Source organism: Egretta garzetta, unplaced genomic scaffold (assembly GCF_000687185.1).
Source record: "Egretta garzetta isolate BGI_Z169 unplaced genomic scaffold, ASM68718v1 scaffold786, whole genome shotgun sequence".
NCBI classification, from domain to species: Eukaryota; Metazoa; Chordata; class Aves; order Pelecaniformes; family Ardeidae; genus Egretta; species Egretta garzetta.
Genome location: NW_009259991.1, coordinates 328,729 through 343,408, shown reverse-complemented (window position 1 = coordinate 343,408; position 14,680 = coordinate 328,729). Strand labels below are relative to the sequence as shown.

Below are 14,680 nucleotides of genomic sequence, written 5' to 3'. Positions count from 1 at the left end.
AGCAGACCCATTCTACCATAAACTTTACATTGTAGGATATGGAATTCTGAAAGAATTAGAGTCTCTTCAAGTTGAGCCCTGATATGAGTACTGTTGGCTACAAAAATAGGCTATATGTAGCTCAGCCTTCCTTGATCTCCACAAGCCTTCAGTGTTGAGGCAGTCAGTACTTCTTTGCTCATCAAGGTATATCAGCGGCACAAGCAAGAGTCCTCTCCTGAAAAACTGCTTTCTACCCAGGTGATGTCCACCTGCACCACTGCATGGCATCATTCCATCCCAGCAACAGGACTTTGTATTTGCCTTGGTTGAACTTTACACATTGGACTGCCATCCTGTTTCTGCGGCCTGTCAAGGTCCCTCTGAGCAGCCGTGCTCCCCTGACTCTGTCATAGGCCCAGGGAACTGGGAGGCCTGAGGACAGGACTTAGCAGGAGAAACAGAGGCAAAGACAACACTGAGCGCCTCAGCCTTTTCCCGTGGCTTTTGACATGAGCGGCAGAACCAGACCCAGACCCGAGTCTTCCTTAGTCTTCCTTCCGCTGCTGATCCACTTGCAGAAGGCTTTCTTGTTGCCCGCCACATCCATTGCTAGGTTCAATTCCAGCTGAGCTTTGACTTGTCTAGTTTTGTGCTGGCATGCTTGGGCATCGTTGTGCTGTTCCTGGTGGGTTGATCATCCCCGCTTACACCTCCGTGCACTCCCTCTTTGCATTTGCGGCCAGTCAGGATTTCCCTGCTTAGTCCTGCCGGCCTCCGGCCAGGCCTGCTCACCTTTGTGCACGTTGGGCTGATCATTCCCCTTTGCTTTGAAGAGGTTGTCCTTGAAGTTCGGCCGGCTTCCCTGGGCCCCTTTGTACTCCAGGGATCGCCGCCGTCCCATAGAATCCTTCCAGGCAGATCCCTGAACAAGCCAAAACCTGCTGTCCTGAATTTCAGGTCTTGCTCGCTTCTCTCAAGGTCACAAACTCTGCCATCTCGTAGCAGGGCTGCCCTTAACCTTTACACCCCCAACCAGTGCTTCCTGCTTTGTGAGTAACAGGTCCAGCAGGGCACCTCCCCTTGTTGGCTTGTTGATCACCTGTGTCAGAAAATTGTCATCAGTCCAATCCAGGAATCCCCTGTAGCGCTTGCATGCAGTGCTCCTGCCCTCAAAGCGGATGTCAGGGTGGTTAAATTTCCCCCATGAGTACGAGGACCTGCAACCGTGGGGCTTCCTCCAGATGCCTAAGAAAGGCTTTGTCTCCTTCTTCATCAGGCAGATTGTCTGTAGCAGACAGCCACCATGCTGTCACCTGAGTAACTTAATTTTCGTTTAAACTAAAGATAGATTAAAAAAAACCCCTGAGATACGGAAGAGTGTTCCCTTCAGACTGATATTTCTTTGATTGAAGGACAAGAGGAAATGGCCTCAAGTTGCATCAGGGGAGGTTTTGATTGGATATTAGGAAAAATTTGTTTATTGAAAGAGTGGACAAGCATTGGAACAGGCGCCCAGAGAGGTGTTGGGGTCACCATCCCTGGAGGTGTTTAAAAAAGTGTAGACATGGCACTTCAGGACATGGCTTAGTAGGCATGGTGGTGTTGGGTTGACGGTTGGACTTGATGATCTTAGAGCTCTTTTCCAACCTTAATGATTCTATGATTCTTTCCAAGTGAAAGTTGGCAATCAGTAAAGGTCCCAGAAAAAAAATAATAAATAGAATTTGATCCATTTCAGGCAGGAAATAGCAATTGGAGATGCATTCTTCACTACCTGAGCAGGACAAACAAAACAGCCATTTTTGTTTCAGCCATTCACTTTAAAGAAAACTAATCATCAGACACTAATAAATAGAAATTTGGTAACTTCCTTAGAATTAAGCTAGCCTATAACTTCCATCTTTGAGAGAGGTAACAAAAGCCAAGCCCCCTTGCTCCCCTAAGTCTGACAAGCTCAATTAGATCCTGAGCCAATTTTTTTACTACCTACAACAGATGCACACAACCTAGACATTTCAGAAGTCAGTGTTTTCATATTACAAGTGACAATGACTGAAGTCTGACTTACCAGCTAACTGGACAATTTCCCTGCTCTGAAACTTTAGCCTATAGCTTATTGACAAAAGTGTCTCTGCCGTTGAGGCTTCTACGGTGATCAAAGAAGGATACCTGACACTCCTTAGAAATGCTAACGCTGTGCCACCTTGTGAGTCTTGATCCCTAAGAGTATTCAGTATTTCAGAGATGTTTTCTGACTGGCTACCACAGAGCCAAAACCACAGCCCAGTAACATGGCAAAAGCAACTGAAGACTGTGCCATTCTGAATTTCATGGCTACATGCAGTTACCGTTCAAAAATGCAAAGATCCAGCAACACTACAAGCAACAGTTAAGCAAGTCTTTCACCAGCCAGTCATGGTAATCAAGTTATGAGCACAGACTAACGTGGGCAGATAGAAGCAATACATACAAGCACCTAAGCCCCACGGTGTTTATATTTGAATGTTTACTTGCACAAAAGAAAGCTACAGGTCACATCTATGAATCAGCATTATAAGGAGTCCTTATAAGTTACTCTCAAAGTTCTAATAAAAGCAATTCAGTAGTTCCTCTATATTCAGTGGCTCCCAGCCAAACCTCTGAAGCATACAGTCCAACGAAACAACTGGAGAGGTGACCACAAAGTCAATTAGCATGGAAAAGCATCAACTCTAGAGCAGGGAGTCAGATGGCATATGAAAGCAAGATTTCTGGAGACTTCTGCTAGAGACGCTCTATGGAACAGCAGCTGGATCACAGGTACCAGCTTGAAGGGATGTTGGGAGGCCTGTAGTACAACTTCCTGCTCAAAGCAGGGTCAATGATGAGGTTACGCTGGGGTTTGACAACTTCCAAGGGTGGAGATCCCACAACCTCTCTGGGTTCCAATGCTTGACTGTCCTGTTGTGAAAAAGTTTCTCCATACATATAGCCAGCTCCTCTCCTGTTTCAACTTACGCTCGCAGGCTCTCATTCTCCTACCACGCTCCACTTCTTGACCATCCTCTCTTAGCTGGCAAGCTGCTACTAGGTCCCCTCAGAGCCATCCTTCCTCCACGCTGAACAAGGCCAGTCCTCTCAGTCTCTCCTCATGTGCTGATCCAGCCCTCTGACCAACCTGATGACCCTCTGCTGAACTCAGTCCAGTTTGCCAATGTATTTCTTTAATTGAGGGTCCCAAAACTGGATACAATGCTCTAGCTGTACACGAGTACTGAGCAGAGAAGGGTAATCAATTCCCTCAACCTCTTGGCTGTGCTCCTGTTCATACAGCCCAGGACACCATTAGTCATCTTTCCTGCCAGAGTACACTTCTTCCTCACACTCAGCGTACTGTCCACCAGGGCCTTTCCAGCAGTGCCGCTCCCCAGCCAGGCAGCCCCAGCAAGAGCTTACACGCTCCCATTTTCCCAAGTAAGAACTTTGCATTTGACCTTGCTGAATTTCATAATGTTCCTGTCAGCTCATTCCTCCAGCCTGTCCAGCTCCCCCTAAATGACAGCCTGTCCACAAGCGTATCGACTGGTTTGCCCCACCCCATGATTTGGTGTCATCTGCAAATTTTATAAGCAAGGACTCCACTGCCTCTTCCAGGTCACTGATAAAGATGCTAAACCGAACAGCTGCCAGGATAGATCCCTGCAGTACTCTGCTTGTCACTGTCTTCCTGGTAGAGTGCAACCTATTAGCCACCACCTTCTAAGCCAAATAATCCAACTAGATGGCAGTCCACTCATCTAGACCAAAATGTCCCAAGTTGGATACAAGACCATTATGGGAGACAGTGTTGAAAACTTTGCTAAAGCCAAGGTAAATTATATTCACTGCTATCTCTTGCTCACAGATCCAGTCATTTTATCAGAGGTGGCAATCAGGTTGGTCAAGCATGATTTACCCTTGGTAAATCCATCCTCGCTGTTCCCTATTACCATTTTCTCCTTCACGTGTCCAGAAATGTATTTCAAAGAGGACTTGCTCCGTGATCTTCCCAGGGACCAAAGTGAGGCTGATTGGCTGCAGTTCCCTAGATTGTTCTTTGGGCCTTTTGCGAAGATGGGTGCAACAATTGCCTTTTTCTAGTCATTGGGAACCTGTCCCGATTTCCACGACATTTCAAAGGTAATAGACAATGGCCTTGCAATGACATCAGCCAGTTCCCTCAACACCCTCAGATACAGCCTGTTGGGTACCATGGACTTGTACGGGTAGTCCCTGGCTTCATCCCTGTTCATTGCTAGCTCTTGAACGTGTTCACTGATCACAGAGGTATGGGAGACATCATTAGTGCAGACAGAGAAAAAGAAGGCTTTGAGTACTTCAGACTTCTGTGTCTCTGTTGTCACTATATCACCCAGCCCACTCGGCATCAGGCACACATTTTCCTTGGTCAGCCTTTTATTACTAATGTAAAAGTAGAAGCTTTTCTTGTTGCCCTTGACATCCCCTGGAAATCTCAACTCCAGCTGAACTTAGACTTTCCTGATACCATTCCCTATATGCCCAGGCAACATTTCTAAATTCCTCCTTTGTAGCCTGTCCCTGCTTCCACCTCTTGCATGCTGCCATTTGATGTTGGGACCTCCACTGTAAGTTTCCTGCTTAGTTAAGCTGGGCTCCTCATACATCTGCTAATTTTCCTGCATATCAAGACAGATTGATCTTGTGCTTGGAGGGTCTTCAAAGACCTGCCAGCTTCTCTGAGCCACCATGCCCTTCAGAGCTGCCTCCCATGTGATCACACCTACCAGTTCCCTGAATAAGCCAAACTCTGCTTGTCTGAAGTCCAGGGTCCATACTTCGCTATTCTCCTGCCTCATTCCCTTCACGATCTTGAACTTCATTATTTCACAGTCACTACATCCAAGACTGCCACTGATTATCACACTCCTAACCGTTTCTTTCTTACAAGTGAATAGCAGATCCAGGTGTTCCTCACCTCTGGTTGTCTCAGATGGAGAAAGAAGTGAACAACAGCCATGCAGTGACCAAACAACAACAGGACAGCTACTATGGTATGGGATCTGTGCAGAGAATCACATATGGTGGTTAGTGGGAGTTGCCCGGATATTTGTGTAAAGGAGAATGAAGTAGAGAGGATGAAAAGGAGAGGACAGCTGTACAAAAACCTATCAGCCCAGCTAGACAAAAAGTCCTCACGGGAATTTGGAGCCCAGTGAGAACAGTAGCCAATACTAAGAGACAAGCATGCCATTGAAGGAGAAGCCATTGGCTGTTTCAAAGTTGCACTCCACCCAGCAAGTGAAATGGGGAAAAGCAGAGAGACACAACTATGGAGTCAGAACGATTTTCAGCTGAGATTCTCGTGTCAGAACGGGTAGGCAAGGAAGCTGAAGAAACAGAATAGTGAATCACAGTCACAGTGCCTGGCAAAAAAATATAGTGACTCAGAACTAAGAGAAAACAAGACACTGAACAGAAGTAACAAGGAGACAAGGCCTGGAGAAAGACGAGGCACAATCCGATGTGCAGCCATGTTTCTCTACAGACAGTTCGTGGCCCGAGGTCAAGACTGAAGCACAACTACCAGACTGGGGTCACAAAGGCCACATCAGCTGCAGAGATCTAGGTCCCCAGCTATGAATGAAGATGTCTATGAACTTTTCCAAAAGTGAATGAGGGTTTCAGTGACCTGAGAACAAGGGAAGGATCCAAAGGTGAGGACAATGGGGTGGGGTATAGCCTGCTGCTCAGAACTAGAGTTGATGTTGAATACGCTATACAAAATGCTAAGCCTTGTTACATTATTGTATGCCAGCCTGGGCTTAACCAAGTCTTTCTTTTCATTAAAATTCCATTTTAGACAAAAGATATGCAGTAAATCCAATCGACTTGCATGTAAGTGAAGCATTTGACATACAGTCATAAGTGGAATCACTACTTTAGACTAAAAAATGGGGATTAGAACAAGAACAACACTTGGTAAAGAACTGGTATAGAAAAAAAGTATGAAGCAGGAAGTACCTCATTGACCATTTTTGAAACTGATTTTATTTAGATATTTTCATTAATAGCTCAAGCACAAAAAGGAGAAGTATGCTAACAAAACTTAATAATGACAAATTTGGGTGGCACTGTCTATAGAAACGGGATGAAAAACAGCATTACAAAGCACAGGATCATGTTCCTCAGAGTCTGTACCCATAATTCCTGCTCCAATATGGGAATTCATCGGTAGCAAACAATGGAAAATAGAAACACTTTGAGTATTAGTCAATCACAGAATGACCATATGCTGTATCAATGTGGTAAGGCCATAAAAAATGAAATGTGATCCCAATCCGCATCACTAGGTATTTCCAGTAGAGACAAAAACGCATTAGTGGCATTCAAGGACTGGTGATACTGGTAATCTGTAACACTATGTATAGGTGCTACCTCCTGAGAGGTAGATTTAAAGGGGTTCAAAAGAGGTGAATTTAACCTGGAATAGATATAATGAAGAATTGTGAGGATAAGAATTGTGGGGAGCCCCTCTTACTTGGCAAACTAAAAGCACCTGCCTTGTGGAGCCTAGCAAAAAGAAAAAAAAAAAAAAAGCAAAGCTGCTGGATCTGAAGTATCTCAGAAGTAAGGAACCTAACTAGTCTTGAGGTAGCAATTGTGTCATGGCTTTCATGACAAAGGGAACCAGGCTGGATGTGCCAGGAGGTCCCATGCAGTTCCATAATCCTGTCTTCCTACACGTAACAGTTTTCTAGGTTGAACCTTCTCATACAATTATATCCATGTAAAATTAAATCCTTCACAAACAGCTGAACCGTAGCAGCTGAGTGACCCTACCCAACTAGCAATGTGCTCCAGCACTATAGCGCAGCCCGGAAGTTCAGCAGCAGGTTACCCGTGCCAACTGCCCGACTCGCTAGCACAGCAAGTAACGCTGAAAACCCACCTCCTTTTCTGCTATTACATAAGGCGGTGTTCAAGAGTAAGATGTATTTAATATCTTCCCTTCTCCCCTTCACAGTTCCCAGGAGACACAAGCAAGAGTCTGCAAAACGTCTGTGGGTAACAGATGCTGATTGGCTGGAAAATACTCCGGAAGGTTGGAAGTTTTACCCTGTGTTTCGTGTGCATCCCACAGCCACCAGTGCAAATCTTCCGCTTGACAGGACACCGATGCACACAGCATTTTCCCATCCCATGATGGCAAGGAGCATAAGGAGGTTCTGATACACTGATGGCAGCCTAATGGAGTACCTTAATCCAGACACAACATCCTATCATCGATACCAGCACTCCAGCTGCACTGATAAAAACTCCACTGCAGACAGAACTCTAGCAATTTGTGTTCCCTTATCACACCATCAGTTAAAATTATTGGCTGACAGCAAAGATACTGAAAGTCAAGAACATTTGGTGACAGCATGGGTCTGGAGGGTGCCAGCATCTGTACAGCTTTTTGACATACTTGAATAAGGCTCTACCTATTAAGAATTATCACGGATTTGATAAACAGAGGCACAAGTCTTCTGTTGCCAAAAAAGTTTGGTTACCTCTGTTCTGAGACTTTTTTATCTTAGAAAGGCACCAGACCCAAAAAAAAAAAAAAAACCAAACCAAAAGCCTTGAAATGGACACATATTTAAAGCAACAGCCTCACCATACAGGATGGAAATTGCCTGTGAAAACAATTTGTGTGGGACAGACAGAACTGACAGCACAAGAAACCCAGCTGTCATTCTAAGGAAGTACAGACTCCAAGCAGAGCAGGAACAAGGCTGTAACACAAACGCTACAGAGGCCTCAAGTAGCTCAAAGGTCTGGATTTAATGGTAGCTCAGTCCGCTCAAGACAGCAGCATGAGAGTACTAACAGCTAAGCTATGGGAGGCTGTGCTTCCAGAGGGTGGCAGGAGTTACAAGAAGTGACAATATGACACCAGGAGCACCAAAGTGGGCTCCCCTCCTCAGGTGGCGGGCACTAGGTACCTGCGGAATGTTACAGAAAGGAATCCAGAGGCTTCCAGCAAGCTTGGGTTTATCCTAGCAGTGGAGAGGTAGACTTCAAAAGGACATGGAGATCTACACACCTGTGAAAGGGATTCAGGGCCCAGAAAAAGCACCAGAGCCAAAGAAACTGGGACTAGCATGTGGTGAGGGTGTGCCTTTTGAAGACTAAGGAAGTCTGCCTTTTGGGAGAACTGTACTGAAGGGGACACAGGAAAGGAAAAGTCTGGGAATAAAGAAGGAGAAGGGGAACAGAGAGAAATTCCAGTGTTTAAAAAGGCAGTAGAAGATTTAAGCATTGAGGATCAAGCATAGGCAGACACTAAAAGCTAGACATAACCCCGGGGATAAGAGAATTAATAACTCTCTGGACAATGCAGGCCCCTTGAACTCTGCTGTTTACACGGGTTCACTTCAGTCCTGCTAAGATACAACCACAAGAATTAGAACCTGGCAGCTCTGCTGGGCCAGAGAGACCTGAGGACGAGCCCATCTCCTACAGGTACAGCTGCGCTCTGAACCAGCTTTTGGCCAGCCTCAAAAATTGATCAAAAACATCCTTAAGAAGCAGAGGGCCCCAGCGCCAAGTCGTGTGCTTCGCAGCCCAGCACCACTGTCCATCCAGCAAGTGGCAGTGCTGGCTCGGCTAACCCAGTGCACGAGGACGACACAGGCCGGGCTGCACTCCACGCTCCCAGCCCCCAGCCCCAGCCCCAGCCTTGCTCTCTAGACTTTCACCCACTGCCTACTTACTTTTTAATTAGATTTTTAAACAAAAAGTGAAAGTATTTTCTAAAATCCCTCTAATTACACTAAGATGCTGAACTGATTGTGAAGGGAATAGGAAATGAAAGCGACTCACCCTCTGAGGGAGAATTTTGTCAGCCATCTTCCTCCTCTTGGCACTGTACATTTTTTAAAGAAAAAAACACGTTACCATGGTGACAGATCTAGGAGTAACGAGGCCACCTGCTAAATTATCCTGACATCTCCACATGCTGGTGCACAGCTGTGCATGCATCAGCAAAAGGGTCTCACCCATGCCCAGGACCTAGGACCCCTTCTCTCAGCAGCCTGGGGAGGTAGTTAGCTAAGAACAAATCAGGGCTGTCTGTTATGCATCTTGGAAAGAAGTGTGCAAGTTCTTTGATCACAGCATCTTCTGTGGTGCAGGGCAGCAATGTATGCAAGTGCATGTGCACAGGCTGTCTACAGATACAGAAAAAGCACGTAGGAGGACCGTGCGCACGTGTCAAAGTATGCATAGATACACCTATGCATATACACATGGAAGTGGCTGAGTGCCTGTAGACAGCACGTGAAGTTGTTCAAACAGATGACATGCATGTTTTCATTCACACCCAGAATTGAGTGCTGATGAAAATACGTATATACGTGTGTTTCATATGATGTATGAAAACACACATATATGCACACCCTTCCCTACATACACAGACTTGGTTTATTGCAACCTATTTGCATGAGTGATATACAAAGGCAAGTGGGCTTATGTTTCCATATTTGTTCATCTTTGTGAACGCACATGTGGGAAGAAATATGTGTGCCTGCACTGTATATACATAATGTATCCATACCCATACATAAGCACATTTATAGATCCATGCTTTTAAAACCATACTTGTGTTCATGTACACTGACACAAAGGTGTATGTGCCTAAGAAATGGTACTGTCAGGAAGATTGCCAAATACATTGTCTTTTGAATTCTTCAGATTCTAAGAACCATTTGTGCCCACCAAAACTGTCACCTAGCTTTCTCTAACAGGGCCAAGAGCCTTATTCTTCATCTCCGCAATTTGTGAGGCCTTTATCTTAAGCAGGAGATGAATCACTCCATCTGCGACAGACAAATGGAGACAGCAAACTGCCTGCTGCCGCTCTGCCATGTCACAAGGATGCCCTTCCTCACTGTTTTCATACAGGAAGTCTGTCATCAGCCATGTCCATGTAAAAGCTGTTTCCACACACATCAACGTGGCATGCTCCCTTCCTACATTTGCTAATAAGAAGCCTGGCCTGAAATACCAGATTCTTAGATTCTTCCCCATCCCTATATAAGCCAAGCGTGAGGAACTCCTTGTGCCCAGAGGTGCAAACTACATCCTTCCTCGGGGGCAGAAAATTCATCCACACAGTTACACCCAACTTCATAGGTGAACAATGTTCCTTTTTAAAAGCATAGGAACAATGGGACTGAAATGTTACATGGTGTGGACCTCCAACGCCTTCCACAGCTCACAAAATCAAATCTGCGCTGAAACACTGCACAGAATCTGGAAGCAATGCCTGAGCAAACTCCATCCTCCCACGGGGAAATGGGATAGGCATGCACCTGCAACAACCCCAAAGGCTTGCAATTAAAAAGCAAGTAAAAAACAAACAAAAACCCCCAACAACTTAGGTCTCAACCGGTTCTCCAAGAGTCTATTACAGAAATGAGGGTTTTTTGTCTCCACCAAACCTGCCAAGAAAGGACAACTACACCTACTTGGCCTAAAACATAGGACTCAGTTACTCCCAGAATTGGACCCAATGTGCCAGGAAAGTTTGCCTGAAAAAACAGAAAAAATTCAATGGGAAATGACAGGGGGGTAGAAATGAACAAGGGGAAAACATTCAACACATTCTCTGGAGGGAAAGCATGGCAGAAGAAACACAGAAACTTTCCTGAGTGCCTAGGAAGCACTGGTGCGAGCTGGACTCACTGCAGCAGAGATTACTGCTTGGTTCAAAACTAGGAGCATTGAAGTTAAGGCCTGGGGAGGGGGAACTGCTTCTTTCTGTGAGTTAGGCCATCAACTTTTAGAAAATATTCTTCTTTAATGATCCCTGGAAACCAGTTAGTGACTAAAGTTTACCTTAATTACTCAGCAGTGGCAATTTTTCAGGTATATCTACCCTGCGTATTTGAAGGTTAGGCACTATTCTGTGCAGTTTCCTGATGTTCCTCCTGGGAGGTGCTGTGGAATGTGCATTTTGGCTAGTGCTGGGCAAGGCCTCCATGACGCACATGCATCTCTTGAGCTCGTGTGCTGCACTCACACACATTCCTTCTGTATTCAATCGTAATGTATTAATACTCTCAGGATTGGTGTCCTTTCCAGATGCATCCCAGACACAAGCATTCCCAAGTCTGGCTTGCTGATCCAAGGCATATAACCTGGACAGAGCAGGGTTCCTGAAGTACTGAGCTTAGAGAGTCGTCTTTTACCTACAAGTAAGTATGACGATACCGCCAGAACACTTTCTGAACCTACACATACCCCTATACCAATTTTGCAAAAGGCAGGCCACCTACATGACTGCACCCTACGCATTTATCAGGAACTGGCTCACACTTGGAACTCAAAGACTGCTGAGGTCTAATAAGTTGCAAAAAGAAATTAGTGAACTGCTGTTTAAGAAAGAATGCATTCAGCACTGTACAAAGTGGGCATATTTTAAAAAGAAAGTTCCTTTAAAAAAAAAAAACCTCTAATTCTATGAAATTATTTCCTATGCATATCTCTTTACTTCATATGTAGGAATGCCTGTGACAATTGCAAGTTTTATGACCACTCTCCTGAGTGACCATGGTACAAGTATTCACATGACCAACCAAAAATTTTTTCTACTTGTCTCATTTACAAACCATTTTGCTAGCCAGAAATCAGAGAAACTATACAAAGCAGATAACAAATAGTACAGTAATTGCACTGTATTAGAAGAGAACTGTTCATTAACTTCAAAGGCTAAATATAACAGCCAGATTTATAGCCTGATAACCCTGCAAGGTAAAGGCATTATAACTGCAAAACCAGACATTAGTAAAGGTCAGTTTGCTCAAGACCACTCACAAAGTAAAGAGTAAAATTTACCAATGTTTTTCCTGATTAAGAAACTGCCAAAATATAAATCTCCTGTTCTGTCTCATTTGACCTTAAAGGTCTTACCTATTGCTAAAAAGATACCAAGTTTAGCTCCTCAAATTGTCCTCCCATGCTTGCTTTCCAGAACACTCACCTCCTAGTCCGGTTCTGAGTGGCTTGCTGCTGCTGTTGCACTTGCTGCTGCACTTGCTGTTGCTGGACCTGCTGTGGTGCAGTGCGTTTTCTTGTTGTTTCCATCACGGTCTGGGGCATCCCAGGTCGCACTGAGGGGCTGCCAACGTATGGGGGGCCTGGGGGACCCATGGGAGCCCCCTGATGGGGCATTCGAGCTCCTGATGGCATCCCAGGTCGCTAGAGAAGCAAAACAGAAAGAAGAGCCGGTTTGGTCCCTGCTTCTTCAGCTGCAAAGACATGTGTGCATAATCAGACACTAGCTCCCGCAAGTTCCCCATTTTGACCATCCTGAGAAGCACCAAGCAACCACACAGAGCACTAGAGCTCTGGACTGGTATTTCCTGCACATCATCAAGAGGAATTCAGTGATGAAGTAGACAGGAAACAAGGATGAGAAATACTAGGCTTGGGAAACCACTCAGTGGACACTAACATATCCAGACCAGCTTGCAGCGGAAAGCTCTATGTTCAGACCGAAGAAAAAGCTCCATGGCAGCTACACGCAGTCCAAATTGGTGCAGTTCACATGCTAATCAAAGCTACAAGCAGGCTTACATCTACAGTGCTTCCGATTTTGCACTGACTAGCAGGCTGCTTTGATCAGGAGGGAGACTGTAACAAGCAAAGGTGAACCATGAAAACACTATGATAAAACATTTCCCACTAAGAGCCCTCTCCTTCACCTACATCAGGGAGCAGTGCAAGTTCATAAAGCAACAAGAATCCTTTAAGAGAAGGTCATGGCTCTGATCAAGCCTCTAAAATAAAAAACAAAAGGAATGTTGTAGTTTGCCAGCAGCCCCTGTAGGCATTCTGAAGTCCTGACATTTATGTCAACTTCAGTGTGCTCTGGAGAGACACTTTGGGTCAAATCACAAGCTTAATGCTGCGCAAGACACACAGTGAACTCAATTCTAAATCTAGAAGTTTATAGTCGTCAAGGAAAAACACCAGTAAAATAATTACCACCTGCAGAATGCAATTTAGAACTGAGAGCTTAGTTCCACTCTAAGAATTATCAAAATGTTGATTATATGTCTACATATATGTGAGAATACAGACAAATACACACACCCTATAGGCATTTGAACCGGTATGTGAATCAGAGTAATCATACACAAAAGCCTTCTGAACGCCGAGTCTCTCTACAAAGTCTTTTAAGGAAACAAAGAGGCAATGGCATCCATTAAGGATAAAGAATTGGTTAAAGGATAGAAATGAGGTAAAAGCAATTGGTTCTGAAAATAAAAGGCAGGCACATGCAGAGTTTTGCTGGGACTCGCGCTTTTCAGCATATTCATAAGCAACCTGAAGAAAAAAAAAGGAAAAAAAAGCAAGAGAAAAAGCAAGGAAGTGAACAAGTTTGTTGGTAATGCTGAAGTCTTCAAGCTGGCAAGGACGAAGGCCAGCTTCAAAGAACTGCAGAAGGACTTTATGAGACAGACTGAACACTTCAAAGAAAGATGGAAATGGATTCCAATGCACATTGAAGTGAATTACATGGGAAAACACAATCCACTCATCACATACGAAACAAGGGGCTCTGAGCTGACTGTTGCCCAGCAGAAGCAAGACCTTGGAGCTTAAACAAGACACTTCCAGAGGAAAAAAACCAAACCAAAACAGTTCACTGCTTACTAGAGGTCAAAAAAAAGACATTAAACAAAAGAAATGAGAAGGAAGGGAACAGAGAACATCACTGCGCCTCTGTCCGTGGCTTGCCCACACGTTGAACGCCGTGTGCAGTTCTGATTCCTGCAGTCCAGTAATGGTAGAGTAGAGCTGAAAAAAGTACAAAGAATTGCATGGAAATTATTAAGCTATGGCACTGCATCCACGTAAGTAAAAGTAAATATACTATGATTTTCCATCCAGAAAGAGGTGATCCAAGGTAATCGAGGGGGCATTTACCAGAGCTCTGCAAAATCATGAGTGGCCTGGAGAGGGCAGTTAGGGATTGACTGTTCACTGCCCCTTCCAGAATAATAAACTTTGTCCACCAGAGGAGGCTAGGAGGAGTCAGGCTCACAGACAACCAAAAGGGGGTAGCTTGCCACACAGGGGGTAGTCAGCTTGTGGAACCCCTTTCCAAAGGGATGCTAACGGCATAGAAAACATATTTGGCTCAGAAACTTCTCTGAGTTATCAACAGTTAAAGACTGAGAAAGTATTTGGGAGAAGTACGCTAGTGGTCTCCAAAGTGAGGTGTGTGCACCAGAGGCTATGCAAGACAGTCCATTGGGGGTGGGAAGACAATATTTTTTGTACCATTAATAAATAAAATAAAAACTTTTTTTAAAGTTTATTTCCTCTTTATATCATCGTTTTATAATTTCTAAATATATTATAATGTATATTATAATAATACATAATTCTAAATATAATTTGGATCTGCATCTCCAAATTAACCACCCAAATCCACTGTAGTCCCCAAAGCCCCAGCTCGACGCCATCCCTGATCATCACAAGGCTTGGATATTCCCTGCACTTGTATGCATGAAGGAAACTGGAGAAAGAGAGAAGAGGAATGAATGATCTGCAAAGAACCAATGGCTACCATTGCTACAGGCAGAGGATGGCCGAGGTAGGAGACAGGCCAGCAGAGGAAGCCAAGCAGGTGAATTCAGCA

At 44.7% G+C, this 14,680-nt stretch overlaps 1 protein-coding gene across 1 annotated transcript in view; it reads right to left on the bottom strand.

The window, feature by feature from the left end:
- The window catches only part of SMARCD3 (SWI/SNF related, matrix associated, actin dependent regulator of chromatin, subfamily d, member 3), a 68,141-nt gene that overhangs the window by 45,555 nt on the left and 7,906 nt on the right, over nt 1-14,680 (bottom strand). The window contains exons 2-3 of the mRNA XM_009640572.2: nt 12,011-12,228; nt 8,851-8,893 (exon numbers count right to left, since the gene is read on the bottom strand). Coding sequence (XP_009638867.1) covers nt 8,851-8,893; nt 12,011-12,228 — 261 coding nt within the window. The remainder of the gene's footprint in view (nt 1-8,850; nt 8,894-12,010; nt 12,229-14,680) is intronic.